Source organism: Macrobrachium nipponense, chromosome 10, assembly GCF_015104395.2.
Source record: "Macrobrachium nipponense isolate FS-2020 chromosome 10, ASM1510439v2, whole genome shotgun sequence".
NCBI classification, from domain to species: domain Eukaryota; kingdom Metazoa; phylum Arthropoda; class Malacostraca; order Decapoda; family Palaemonidae; genus Macrobrachium; species Macrobrachium nipponense.
Window position 1 is genome coordinate 68522013 of NC_087204.1, and position 13686 is coordinate 68535698.

Below are 13686 nucleotides of genomic sequence, written 5' to 3' on the forward strand. Positions count from 1 at the left end.
ACAAGCCTTATCAGGCTGCCCATAGTACATTCCATTGTACTGTGTAACAAAGATTAAGTAAATTAAGGAACTACAAATAGGTGTAAAACTTTGCCAAAGTTCCAACATATTGAGAAAGGCACAGTACCATGTACAAAAAGATATTAATGAATGAAAAGTGTAAAAAAAGCTGTCAGGTATTTAGTGTAGAAAAATGAAATTTTACTACACACAAGAAATGAAAAAACAAAAAAAAAATTGTGATTAATGAAAAACCATGGAAATCAGGTTTCCTGACAATGAGAGAAAAGTGGTAAAAGTAGAAAGTTGGGGAATTGCCAATTAATGAAGGGCATAATCCTAAAATAAAAGTAATTAGATAACTATAGTTTACATAAATCTTAACGACTGCAGTTAAATGATTGCATGCTTAATTTTGGAAATTGATTAACTGGCATACCTTAGTTATTTTATCACTTATCAGCGCCAGTTAACACCAAAATGCTAAACGCACACTAAAAAGCAACGTCTGCAGTTAAATGATTGCATGCTTAATTTTGACAGTTACTTAACTGGCATACCTTTCATAGTTATTTTACCACTTATCAGCACCAGTTAACACCAAAATGCTAAACACACTAAAAAAGTAACCTCAAAGGGAAAGTAGCAGTAGTTGAGGCCAAAGTGGTACTACCCTCTCAAACAGGCATGAAAAAGTACGCATAGTAATTCTCTTTTCCTGAATTCTTTATTGCATAAGAGAAAACAGAATGGGGATGAGAATTAAGTAAGTGGATTGTGTGATTCAAATTAATTAGGTAATCCTGGAAATCAGTTTCTCATGTCTTGGGATTTCAGTGAGCATTTACAGAGTGTCACTGTCAAAGAATGAGGTAGTTAACCTGCTGAAGACTCAGGGATCAGTATGTGCCTGTGCTGGGCTAGCGGCTGACTAAAGTTGTCTTTCTGTATTCCTTTTGAACTGGGACTGAAGTGTCTGGGATTTTTTTAATGACAAATACAGCATTGATATAAACTCAGCTGCAGTTGCATATTTCATTGTAAATCTCATTTGTCTTTAAATTTATCATTTCAGGGTTGTGAGAGTGGACTTGAAAGAAAAAGCAAAGCCTCGACCTCCAGCACTTAATACTGTAGAGTTGATGCGTGTTGCCAGTTCTGGTCTTGGAATGGGTCCTCACCATGCCATGACAATTGCTGAGAGATTGTACACCCAAGGTTATATTTCATATCCAAGAACAGAGACAACACATTATCCAGAAAACTTTGATCTTAAGTTAGTATAACTTTGTGGCTCCAGTGCTAGAGCTTTGGCCCTAAGTACTACTGTATATCTAGCTATCTTAAAGGGAGTTTGATTGCAGCCTTTAAATATCTCAAGGTTTTAGGAGAGTATGGCAATAGACCATTGTGTCTTTCCTACATTTCACATGTGGATGTAAAACACCATTTTTCATTTTTAAGTACTTTGTGTCATTGCTGTTATCACCAGCTTTATTATGTATAGTAATGTTGCTGTGTATGACTTTAAATATTTATATTTCCTTGCATTCTGATAGTTTTTTTTCATATATGAAGTAAGTCTATATGAATTTTCTTATTATTTTCATATATAAAATAAGTCTTTATGAATTTCTTTCTGATGTCAGAGATGTGTTAACCAGAATAAAAGAGACTTGTTGTATGGCTGTATCTTGCAATCAATAATTTGCATAGTGCTTTTCTTGCAGCTTGTAGCAGTATTTTATCATTAAGTGAGTTTATAGCTTTGTGTCTGGTGTCTTTACTTGTATTACTTCTGCTAGAAGAAAATGTTTCAAATTTTTTTCTTTCTTGTTCTTACTGTATAGAGGAGCTTTAAGAATTCAAGATAATCATAGCGCTGGGTCACATTGTGCGAGATATTTTGAAAGAAGGAATCCAAACGACCCAAGAAGGGTCACGATGCAGGTGATCACCCTCCCATTACTCCTATGCGGTGTGCTGACAAAAAGCCAGCTAGATCACGATTCATGGCGACTTTATGAGTACATTACAAAACATTTCATTGGTACAGTAAGTATTGCCTGTTCAGTCTTCTCATTTCTTCTTAACTATTTTTGAGTTTAGGGTTTGTTGTTGGATATGTTTAATTTAGTAAAAGCTGTGGTTCTAATTTATTTTGTGACTTAGGATGTTATGTGATTTGTTTGAATTTTTTTTCTAGTCTAATCTTTCCATTTGAATACAAATATGCAATCTACCCACCTGTTCACGTTCTCCAATCAGTGTATTCCAGCTTATACCTTAGAACATCACCACACCAAGACTTACAACCCAAAAACTCCTATCCAACAGAGTGCTCTCTCTTACCAACCAAACAACCCACGCATGTTGTCTCCTTCTCACTTATTATTGTTTACATCCACCAGACGCTGCCACCATCTTCACTTTTATGATGTCATATCCTCTGACGTCACAACCAACCCAAATACATCAATATCAACTTAAAGTCAACCATAAACTGCCCAAACATTGGACATCCACCATATTTTGACAATGCAGAAAATAACAATAACAAAATGAATGAAATACCTCCACTAAACTGATATATGATTTATAATCACGATTATCTCTTTCTCCCTCCCTTCCGACCGCTTCCTAACCTATTCCCCTCTAACTTCCTTTATTCTTCAACTCTTTACCCCGCTATATAATTTCTAATGTTTTCCCTTGAAACTCCTGCTTTAGTCAATACATCAGGTACTTGATACTTTCCCCCCTCATTTTGGGACCACCTTGATGTGGTGAGGGGGCTCTAGAACCTCAGGAATTTCTTCCCAGGTTCGAACCCAAGAATCCCATATGACATTATGGGTTATTATTTGTTTCATACGTGAAAAACAAACCCTTCGGTTCTTAACAATAGAATAGGATCATTTCTAGCACCTAGCTAGATCCAGTTAAAAAGCAGATGAAAGCAAGGAATCTTGTGATATCTGGCAACACATGCGTAGATCGGGTGAAGAGTGGTCAGGACCATGCATCTACGCCAGTCTTTTTCTTTGACCGCCTTGTCGAGAGTTGTGTTTACCTCTCTTGGCCTTTTCCCGGTTCATTGCCCGTTCGTTTCTTTTAGTGTGTGTGCGTGTGTTTTACCTGGTATTATGGCTTCTTCTGGTCCTCGGCGTAAGCGTATGTGCCCGGGAGTTTCCTGGGTTTCCGTGTTCTCGATTTTTGGCTTCAGCAGAGACTGACCCTCACATCACATGCAGTAGGTGTTGTTCAAATTTTTGTACTATTACGAATCCTTGCACGGAATGCCGGGCATGGCCTAAGGAGCAGTGGAGGAAAGTTTTATGGCAAGAGGGAACATCGGAGAGTCTCAACTCTTCCTACTTGGGAGGGCTTTTGCTCCTATTCCCAATTTTGTTCATGAAACTTACCTGACAGATATATATAGCTGTATTTTCTGAAGTCCGACAGAATTTAAAAATTCGCGGCACACGCAGTGGGCGGCCAGTGGTAGTACCCTTCCCGCCGCTGGGAGGCGGATATCAGGAACTATTCCCATTTTCTAATTCATATTTTTTTCTGTCGCCGGTCGGTAAACAACTGTTTACAGACCTCCGCCTAGGATTTTGAAAAACTTCATTAGCCACTTAAGTATCCTAATTATTCTTTCGATTATTAACTTGGATTTGTGGCTAGGCATACGCTATCGTAAATTTTTTTCATTGCATTTGATGTCTGAAGCTAGTTAGCCTAGTTTCAGACTTTGTTGTCTGCACGGTAAGGTGAGGCTACCGGAACTTTCGGTAGACACTCGCTTAGTATATATGACGTTTTACATGTTTTCTTTGCATAAGGTAATTAGTGTAGTAATGTGTGACCTGATTACGGAAGAAGGAGGATTCATTTACGCATTTTAGAGCGTGGGTTAGAAGCAGGAGTGTTTTCCTCCACAGTAAACAGAAGTTTAGAAATAATGAACCTTCTAACCTCCTGTAGATTTTATTTTGCCTAACCCTGTGGTATGGAGGCTTACGGGCCTAGAAGAAGTGTCTGCTAGAGGATTACATCAAGTAATCTTAGTCTAAAGTGCTCGCTCTCCAATCAGTGTTGTGAAGTGTAGTGCCCCTTGTTGTGAGGGGGCCGTCAGATCGGCCCCATAATGCCTCTAGGCCTGGACCTCTGTCGGACTCCCAGTACTCAGGGAGAGGGCATGTCGAAAGCCACAAGAGGGTTTACGGGGGCTCCCCACCGATCTGGCGTCCTTCGGCAGAACCTGTTGACGCTTCCCAGGCTGCTAAAGATCGTGCACGTGCACGAATCTTGAAGGATTGCTTCTCGTCCTCCGAGGCGTCCTCCCCACACAGGGGTTGGAGTTCTCGGAAGGACTCGCGCCCCCTAAAGAAGCTTGAGAGAAGAGGACGCTTCACGTCCTCTCTCTCGTCACGAGAGGATGAAAGAGTAAAGAGACCACATTTTCCCTTTTAGAAGAATGCACTGGCTCTTTTTCTAAGGGACATTTAAGGAGGCTCATTCATCTTGCCAGAAGAGTGATTTGAGCCTCCTGCGAGTGAACGCTCATGTATATATCATTTACATTATTAAGGAGGCTCTTCATCTTTCCAGAAGAGTGATTTGAGCCTCCTGCGAGTGACCGCTCATGTATACATCATTTATACATTATTAAGGAGGCTCATTCATCTTGCCAGAAGAGGTGATTTGAGCCTCCTGCGAGTGAACGCTCATGTATACATCATTTATACATTATTAAAGAGGCTCATTCATCTTGCCAGAAGAGTGATTTGAGCCGTTCTGCGAGTGAACGCTCATGTATATGAACGCTCATGTATATATCACTTATACATTATTAAGGAGGTTCATTCATCTTGCCAGAAGAGTGATTTGAGCCTCCTGCGAGTGAACGCTCATGAAGTTAGAGCTTGTTTTCAACCTCGCTAGCATTCCAAAAGAATTTGGTAATCAAGGACATATTCGTCTCCTCTCCTCATGGCGCTCCGTATACGTTAGTAACGTTCGCTTTACTTCGAAAAGCAAGCTGATAAGTTTGACGGCCGGCAAGCTGCTTTGCACAGCAACAACTTATGTCTCTGGTCGGCATAAGAAGGGCAATTTAGACGTGAGGAAGCTTTTGGAGGTGCTCGACGTCCTATAAGTAGAGACATTCTCCAGGACGCTCGGCAAGCTCCTTGCGGAAGACGGAAAGGCAATACCGTCTTACCTTTAGTGTTCACACTCTTCAGGACATCCTGCGGCTCTCCATGGAGACTCGCATGAGGACGCCTTAAAATATTCAAGTCATACGCAAAACGCGGTTCGTCATAACATTGAGATGTTGGCAAGGTCGCTCGCCAAGACGCCTCTTGGCGGGCCTTGCATGCATCAAGGCGCTCAACGAGTTCCTCTCTGAAACGTCGTTCAGAAGACTTGGTGTTCTCTGCTCAGACACGCTCGTAGATAAGCAGGACGTTTTTTGAGGACGCTCAGCAGGACGCTTTACAGGACGCTAAGCAGAGCTCGGCAGAACGCTCCGCAGGACGCTTTCCAGCAGCTTTTGAGGCGGCTCAGCAGGACGCTTTTGTGGACATTCGCCAGGACGCTTCGGTGGAAGCTCGGCAGGACGCTTTGCGAGAGAAAAGACTTGTTGAAGGCGTCTTATTTGCTGTTGAGGACATTTCTTTACAGAAATTTTTAAAAGGATTCGGAGTTAGCGGAGAGACATACCCGAATTTTTTCTTCGATCTCTCTTTCCTCTTCATCGATTTCTTTGAGAATCGGGAAGATTATATACTTGGATTCCTGGGTGACTTTCGGTCATGTTAAAGGGTTTTCCCCTATTAGCAAAGTGCTAATAGTTTTTTGTCAAGTCAGGACGTTTTCCCCATTGTCATTTAAGTGGGGACCCCTCATAAATGGGGTAGTTCTCATTGACATAGATTTTAACGTTTTTATCGTTTAAGCGGATAAACTCATTAACAAATTTCGGAAGAGGCTCTCATTTCATTTTCAGAGGCTCATCCGGGGTTAAGAGAAAGACTTGTAGACTATCCAGGAAGTCTTTTGTCCAATATCATAAGAACATTGAACGGGTCTTTTTCGATCCTCGGTTCTCTCTTGATGATCTCTATTCGAATATTACTCCCTTTTCTTGGAAAAGAGTCTTGGCAAAGAGTCAAGGAGTTCTTTTAAAAGTCTCGTTCATTAGAACAGTGGACAGTCGTTTTCCTTCTTTCTCTCTTCCTCGTCGAGGAAAGAGGTAGTAGAGAATTCGATGTTCAAAATTACTACCAATACTACGTAGTTTATCTTTGCGTCATTTTGCTAACGCATGGGTCAAGTCATATACGCATATCGTATTTACCTCTGCGGATAGAAGCCGAAAGAACTGTTGTTCTAATGTATTTATTTGACACTCCCTTCAACCTTCCAAGAGTTTTTCGGAGTAAGAACAACTCTTCAGGTATTGTTACGACAACACCAACTCAGCTTCTGTATTTAGCGAATTCTGTTTCGTTTAAATAGGCCTGCTTGAGAGTTTCCTTTTGCTCGATAATATCATACCTATTCCTTCGTAAAGGGAGTAGCTGGCAACTCAGGCAGATAGTATTCTGTTCACCATTGAAGCTTTTCTTCGAGGAAGACTTCTCCTTCACTCTTTTTGATAGAGATCGAAGGTGGTCGATCTCCAATCCTTATTTTGTTTTTCTTGAAGGAAAGAATTTAGGATGGAGATCGTTGTTCAGAATACTATAAATATACTACGTATATTAACCTCGCGGGACATGATTCTACTAAGCAGTTGAATTGTCCGAGGGGTAGGCGCATATCCTAGTTATTCTACGGATTGCGACTTAGACGAGAAGTATTCTAATTGAACGCAACACCAACTCAGCTTCTGTATTTAGCGAATTTTGTTTCCGTTTAAATATGCCCTGCTTGAGAGTCCCTTTTTGCTCGATAATTTCATACCTTATCCCTTCGTAAAAGGAGTAGCTGGCAATCAGGCACATAGTGCGAGACGATGATCAAGGCTGCTGTTACTGTGATCTACGCAGTACCGGCTAGCGGTCGGTGTCATGCACGGTTGGTTACGTCTCTCTCCCTTGCGGGAATGGCTTAATAAACCGTCTCTCTGCCCTACAATCATGGATTTTAGCCTCGGGTTGAGGAAATTTCTAGTAATCTTGAATGATCATACCTGCCGTTTACTTAGAAAAATTTCAACAAGATATCTCTTATACTTGTTAGGTGGCGGGTTTACCGCACGGTAACATTCTGTACGAATCTACCGCGGCATAGCACTATAATAATGCTCTCCTGCTTATGCAAAGCGCAGCCTTATTTAGGGAAGAAGCAGGCTGAGTGAGGGAATGGATGAGTTTGCTGGGGACCATTTCCTCGCTGGAGAAGCTTGTTTGTCCCCGGTTTTTCCCCTGAATAAACAGCAATTCAGACCTCTACAAATTTTCCTCACGAAGAAATTGGAATAACATCAAAGATCTTGTAATTCTAATTTTCTCTCAACGGCTTGAGGATCACCTCAGGTGATAGCGAGAGGGTGCCAGACATCCGAACAGAGAACAGATGTTCTGGCACATTGTCTGAAAGAATTGGAAACCAAATTGATCGGCTCTCCAGTTCCTCGAAGGGTGAGGTTGGATCGAGTGGCCCAAATCATCTCGGATAATTTCTCAGCTCTCTCATAGCTCGAGAAGAGAGAATTGGTTATGGGCTTGGGCACGGAAAGTAACGATCCTCAAGAGGTTCGTTAAACTAGTGCACGTCCGTGGGGTCTTCTCGATCGAAGGCAACAACTACTGACGTCTGAGTAATCCTCACTTAGAAAGTATGTCGAAAGTGAGGAGAGACTGAGGGCGTCCTTTCGTTAAGTTTTTCGTAATATTGAAGACGAGGAGCTTCCTCTTAAGTTGTTCCCTTATTCATGATCCTAGAGGATTAGCTTTAGTCGCCACATGTTGGCCTCTAAGAGGTTGGATTCACAGAGGTCAGGTAATTCAGAAAATTGTCCAAAAGACCCTTCCCGAGAGAATCGGTGTAATCTAACATCGTCACTTAGTGAAGTATCTAATATCTCTCCTCTCTGAGTCTGAAGGACGTTCAGACTATCGAGAAGCGATAAGATCTTCAAGATTAATGGCAGTCTCTTGGCCAAGGCAAAGCAAGTGCTGCCTATTTTCAGTTTTCAATCGGAGGGGCCGTTTCTGGAGATAGTGAAGGGAAATGGACTGTTCCTCCACCTCGACCTCTGAATTTCGTTATGGTTCTATCTTTCCGTATGAAGTATGAGATAAGATAGAAGTCCTAACTATTGTAGAATATGCAAATATGTTGTTGACGGCCTCTAGGCTCAGAGATTCGGTTCTGTCAAACAACAAAGCTTCACGATCTTGAGGTCTGTGGAGATCTTGAAATTCTCTGGATCAACAAAGTTTCCGGCATGGAACTTAGACGTAGTCTGAGTTTCTGATGCCAAAAGCATTTCGAACCTATCCTTTCTGCGAACTTAATACACGTGACCAGAAAGGCTAATATTCTAACCGCTCTATCTAGCCACGGCAAGGAGGGTTAGTGAGGTTTAGCCATCATCAGAGGTTTTGGCTTTAAAGGACATAATGCGGTCTGTCCTCTAAGCCTTCCGTTCTTGATAAGAACGAAAACCTGTCTAACCCTTGACCGAAGGCTTGGAGACCAAGGGTATGGCACAAATTATAGGGCAAGGGCATTAGAGAGTCCTGTGCCCTGTAGGGTCTCTCAAGTTTTATCTTGATAAAACTATAGAAAGTCAAGGTCAACGGACAATCTGCGGTGTCCGTAAAAAGACCAAACTGGTTCATGTCCAAGAACACCCTGGCATTATAGCCAAGGAGTTCTTTTAAGAGGTCTCATTCATTATGTTTGCATAAAGATTTGAGATTTTTTTCTTAATATCAATGCTCAAGAGGTGAGGCGCGGCCTCGGAAGCATTTCAACAGAGCATGACACTCAGTAACATCCTGAGTGTCACGCTTTAGCGAAGCAACTCTGGGTTCGCTTCACACTCCCGACAATCTGCGTGTTCCGTAAAAAAGACCAGACTGGTTCATGTCCCAAGAACACCTGGCATTATAGCCAAGGAGTTCTTTTAAGAGGTCTCATTCATTATGTTTGCATAAAGATTTGAGATTTTTCTTAATATGAAATGCTCAAGAGGTGAGGGCGCGGCCTCGGAAGCATTTCAACAGAGCATGACACTCAGTAACATCCTGAGTGCCACGCTTTAGCGAAGCAACTCTGTGTTCGCTTCACACTCCCGACGGGATGTGAAGACGACATTTCAGATCCGTAAGTCGCTAGGACCTACATATCCGTAGATATATTATTGGGTGCAGGAAGCAACACGAATCCTAATCCTATAGAAAAGGGATAGTGTGCTTTTAAACTTTGAAGGGTTGGTCGCTTGAGGGCGCGTTCCTTTTCTTTAGCCTAGAAGTTATGGAACTAACTTTGATAGGTTAGGTCAGGTGGTGGTTTTAGCTTCGGTGCCCTCAGAAGTATGGTCATATGGTCTAGTCACATTGTGGTCACGCCCCCCGTTGACAGATCATCTAGAGCGCACCAGCATTACAGGTCTCTACCTCGCTGGCAACTCTAGTAACGCAGAAGCAGACTTTGGTGACAGTAATCACGAAGTCGGCTATGCTAACAGGTCAGGAACCAAGATGTATATCATCTACTTAATTTAGTTTCCCAAAAATCCTATTCTGTCTCTTCCCACCATCCGAAGGTGGGATTCAGCTATATATATATCTGTCAGGTAAGTTTCATGAACAAAATGTTATTGTTATAATACAATTAAGTTTGTTCATACTTACCTGGCAGATATATATAATTAAAGTGCCCACCCACCTCCCCTCAGGAGACAGTGGCACTGATAAAATATGAATAGAAAATGGGAATAGTTCCTGATATCCGCCTCCCAGCGGCGGGAATGGGTACTACCACCTGGCCGCCGCCCACTGCGTGTGCCGCGAATTTTTAAATACTGTCGGACTTCAGAAAATACAGTATATATATATCTGCCAGGTAAGTATGAACAAACTTAATTGTATTATAACAATAACATGTTTCGTCTTCCGCAGGTAGTCAACCCCCATAGTAGCGTTGTCCCTGCATCTCCTTCCTTTTTCTTCCATTGATTTGTTGCTGGAAGTATCAGGAGGTTGCCAGGGTAATATTTATAATGTAGCCCCCTCTTCCTCGGGAGCTTTTTTGGTTCCCGAGAAGGGTGAGGTTTTTCATCATTCTCTTCTCTTCCAGTGTTGGAGGCATCCAAAATGGCGGCGATTTGGAAGACGCTTGGGCTAGGGGGTACCCCATCATTGGAGGGGTTGCTAGTGCATTTTGTGAAGGCTCGCACCCCCCCTTCCCAGTCTGGCCAGGCCATCCCCCCTCCTCCCGGCCTCATCTTCGTGGGTAGCAGCAGTTGACCATCTTGTATTGCTCCGCCAGTGTCTGCCGCCGCCTCGAGTCGGAGTGAAGCTGCAGCGTCAGCCCCGTTGATGATGTCACGGGGGTCCATCTTTGTGTATTCCTCCGCCAGTGGCGTCTCTTTCCCCTTGCACTGAGGGGAAGCCATAACGTCACCGCCGCTTGTGACGTCATTCTCATCGATGACGTCTCTCCCAGTCATCTCCCCTGATCCGCCTTGCTTAGCCGTGACGTCATCACTGCTGCCCAGTTAGCAGCATCTCACTTCCTTGTCTTCGGAGCCTTCTCTGGCTTATCCGTCTGAGGTCATATGCCAGGCAGTGCTTCAGAGGTTGGACTCTGTATTGGATGTGAAGTTGGCTGCTTATCGGTTGGGAGGGCTGGTAGGAAACGTGTTGCTTTGTCCCCCGCCTTCCGAGAAGAGTGCGCATAAGAAACTAGTGCTGTCTTCCTCTCCCTCTTTCCCCTCTATGCCTCGTCGGCGTATCAAGCGTTGGAAGGCTAAGGACTTTGCCCTTCCTTTGCCTTCAAGGGAGGAACAACGCGGACATGTTCCCAAAAGTGCTGTGGTTTCGGGCAATGTTAGTGGTGTATGTTCTGCAGGGGTTGCTCCGTCCTCTGCCTCATATCTCGAACGTACAACCCCCAACCCCCTCCGTCCTTGCACGTCGTGAGCGTGTTGCAACCTCCCCTGCCCGTGCATGTGATGTTAGTGCTCCTTTCCTTCTTCTCCAAGGCCTATTCGTCGCCGTAAAGTTCTGAAGGTGCCTGTCAAGAGGTTGAAGGTATTGAACACGGAGTTGCTGCAGTGGAGTTTGCCTGCCTCTCTCACTGGTGCTTCCAAGAGTTTCGACTCTAAGGGATTCTCCGTCTATCTCGAGTATACAAGTTTCCTCCCCATCTCACGTACGTACGGCCTCCACGCCCGGAACCATTCATCGATGTGGATTCATCTGTTGAGGTAAGTGATGTGCCTAGTGTTACAGTGGGTCCGTCTCTGAAGCCGACGCTTGGACCCAGCTCAGACAGTTAGTAGGGGTTTCGAACTGTTTGGCTGATAACCCTTCTGTTAATTTTGGTGGAGAAGGCGCATTAGAAGAGCCTACACACCCTTCTCATCGTCGGTCTCCAATGCCGGAGACACCCAGGAGTTTCTGTCTTCCTTTTCGGAAGTTGTTGATCTCATTCGTGGGTTTAACAATTTGGAAAGTAGGACTCAGGCTTGGTCATCTTACACTCCTTCTTGCTTGGAAGCCTTGGTGGGAGCTACGTCAGCACCCCAAATCATCCCTTCAGCTTCCTTTGTCGGGGCACATTCAGTCGTCTTGCAGAAGGTTAATGCCTCTGTTTCTGACCGGGACAGTTCACTTCGCTCAAGGGGCTCTACCAAACTAGTACCCCTGCCTCTCACGAGACATAGGAGAAGTACCATGCTACGAGCTCTGCATTTTGTTGTCACGCACCTTAACTCAGATGTCATTCGCCTGAGGCTGGGTTTGACTTTGGAACATTTGAGGTCAGTGGCTCCGTCCTCGTCTCCGCAAGATGCCTCAGCTTTGGAATCTACGGCGGCCTCCATGTTGCAGATGGTTTCTTGGCTGGGACCTCTGGTCTGTGGTTATTGCTAAGATAGCTTCTGACAGGTCCCCTGAAGGGTTGGTGAGTGCACCTCGCTTGCCAGTCTATTGCAGTCCGGGGGCAAGGCGTTTCATATTTGGCTCACCTCAGTGCCAATTTATGGGCTAATCTTCTGATTAGATCATGTTTCCGTTTAGTTTCCCCTTGACTTCCTCTCGCGTTCTCTTTTGCTAGTTGCCAAGCTTCCGTTCTCCTCCGCTAGTTGCCAATCATCTCTTAAATTGTTTTTATAATACTCTAGATTAGTTATGCAATCTTCTCTACCCTTACTTACAGACAAAGGTCCGACCATATTGATAAATACATTCTCAAAAGATTCGCCTACTGAAGGAATATTACACAACAGAGCTCGTGGGAATTACTTGATTTGGTTTCCTGCAATTTGGCATTCATGACAGCTTAAAACATACCTCTATACGTCACTCTTCATTTTAGGTCAAAAGTGCGCCCTACTAATACACTTGAAAGTTTTATTTACTCCAAATGTCCTTGCCCATCATGTGCTAACTTTAAAACTAATTCACGAAGCTTCCTAGGAACCACAAATTATTCGTTGATTTCCCCTTTACTACCTGACTTAGGACGAACATAACGACACAAAACTTCGTCCTTTAAACAAAAAGTTTCCTTACACACATCATCGAGATCATCATCCAGCTCACATTAAAAAATTTGGGTTAGTGTCTCATCCTCTCTCTGAAACTTGACTAGCTCATCCTTATCCGAAAGATTAGTGCCTAATTCATCACCGTAACTAGGACTAGATACCAGTACATTTACTACGTACCCTCCACAGCTACACCTTCCCCTTGAGTATCACTATCAACATCGATAGAGTCCGGTTCTCAGCCACACACATGCCAAGATCAACCTCGCCACCTCTATCACACTCGTTCGAATCCACGAACTCACTCTCGTTCGAATCCACCAAAAACAAATATGACCGTAGTCTATCTGTCTATCTAAACCCCGACCTAGTACTACCATTTCAGGCACTGGAATCTCACTCACAACAGGATTCACATTCTTGGATAAAGCTAAGTCATTACTGACGGTAATGTCAACGCCATCAACGAGCAAACTGTCAACCACTGCAAGTTTCACTTCTCCTGACACTACCTGACTTTCTAAGTTCAACTTCAACAAAGGACAAAGAACACAAGTGTTAGGAAATCCACCTAACATGACTTTTTCTTCCATGTTGATTTCTGCCCTGTTTGGCACACTCTCTCTCCTAATCAGTGAGACAGCAGCTCCTGTGTCTCGAAGCAAGACTACTCTGAAAATACTCCTCGGAAGAGAGGAAACTACGCCTTCTGACAGAAATTCACCAAAAAATTTCCTAGAGACACTGGTTTCTTACCATCCTTCCTTTCTATTGCACAATTTCTCGCTAAATGCCCTTTCCCATTACATCGGAAACAAGTTAATTCTGAGCCACTAGATGCCACTTTACCCTTACAAACCTTAGACGTATGACCAGGTTTTCCGCATGTATAACAGGAATAGTCACTTTTACTCACATTGCTATTACTAGAACTGAAACCTTTA

General features: G+C 43.4%; 2 protein-coding genes across 2 annotated transcripts in view; both read left to right on the forward strand.

Annotated features, from left to right (window-relative positions):
* Positions 1–13686, forward strand: part of LOC135223662 (DNA topoisomerase 3-beta-1-like) — a 275775-nt gene that overhangs the window by 112889 nt on the left and 149200 nt on the right. The window lies entirely within an intron of this gene.
* The window catches only part of LOC135224249 (DNA topoisomerase 3-beta-1-like), a 47884-nt gene that overhangs the window by 27865 nt on the left and 6333 nt on the right, over positions 1–13686 (forward strand). Inside the window, exons 3-4 of the mRNA XM_064263100.1 lie at positions 1076–1276; positions 1851–2055. Coding sequence (XP_064119170.1) covers positions 1076–1276; positions 1851–2055 — 406 coding nt within the window. The remainder of the gene's footprint in view (positions 1–1075; positions 1277–1850; positions 2056–13686) is intronic.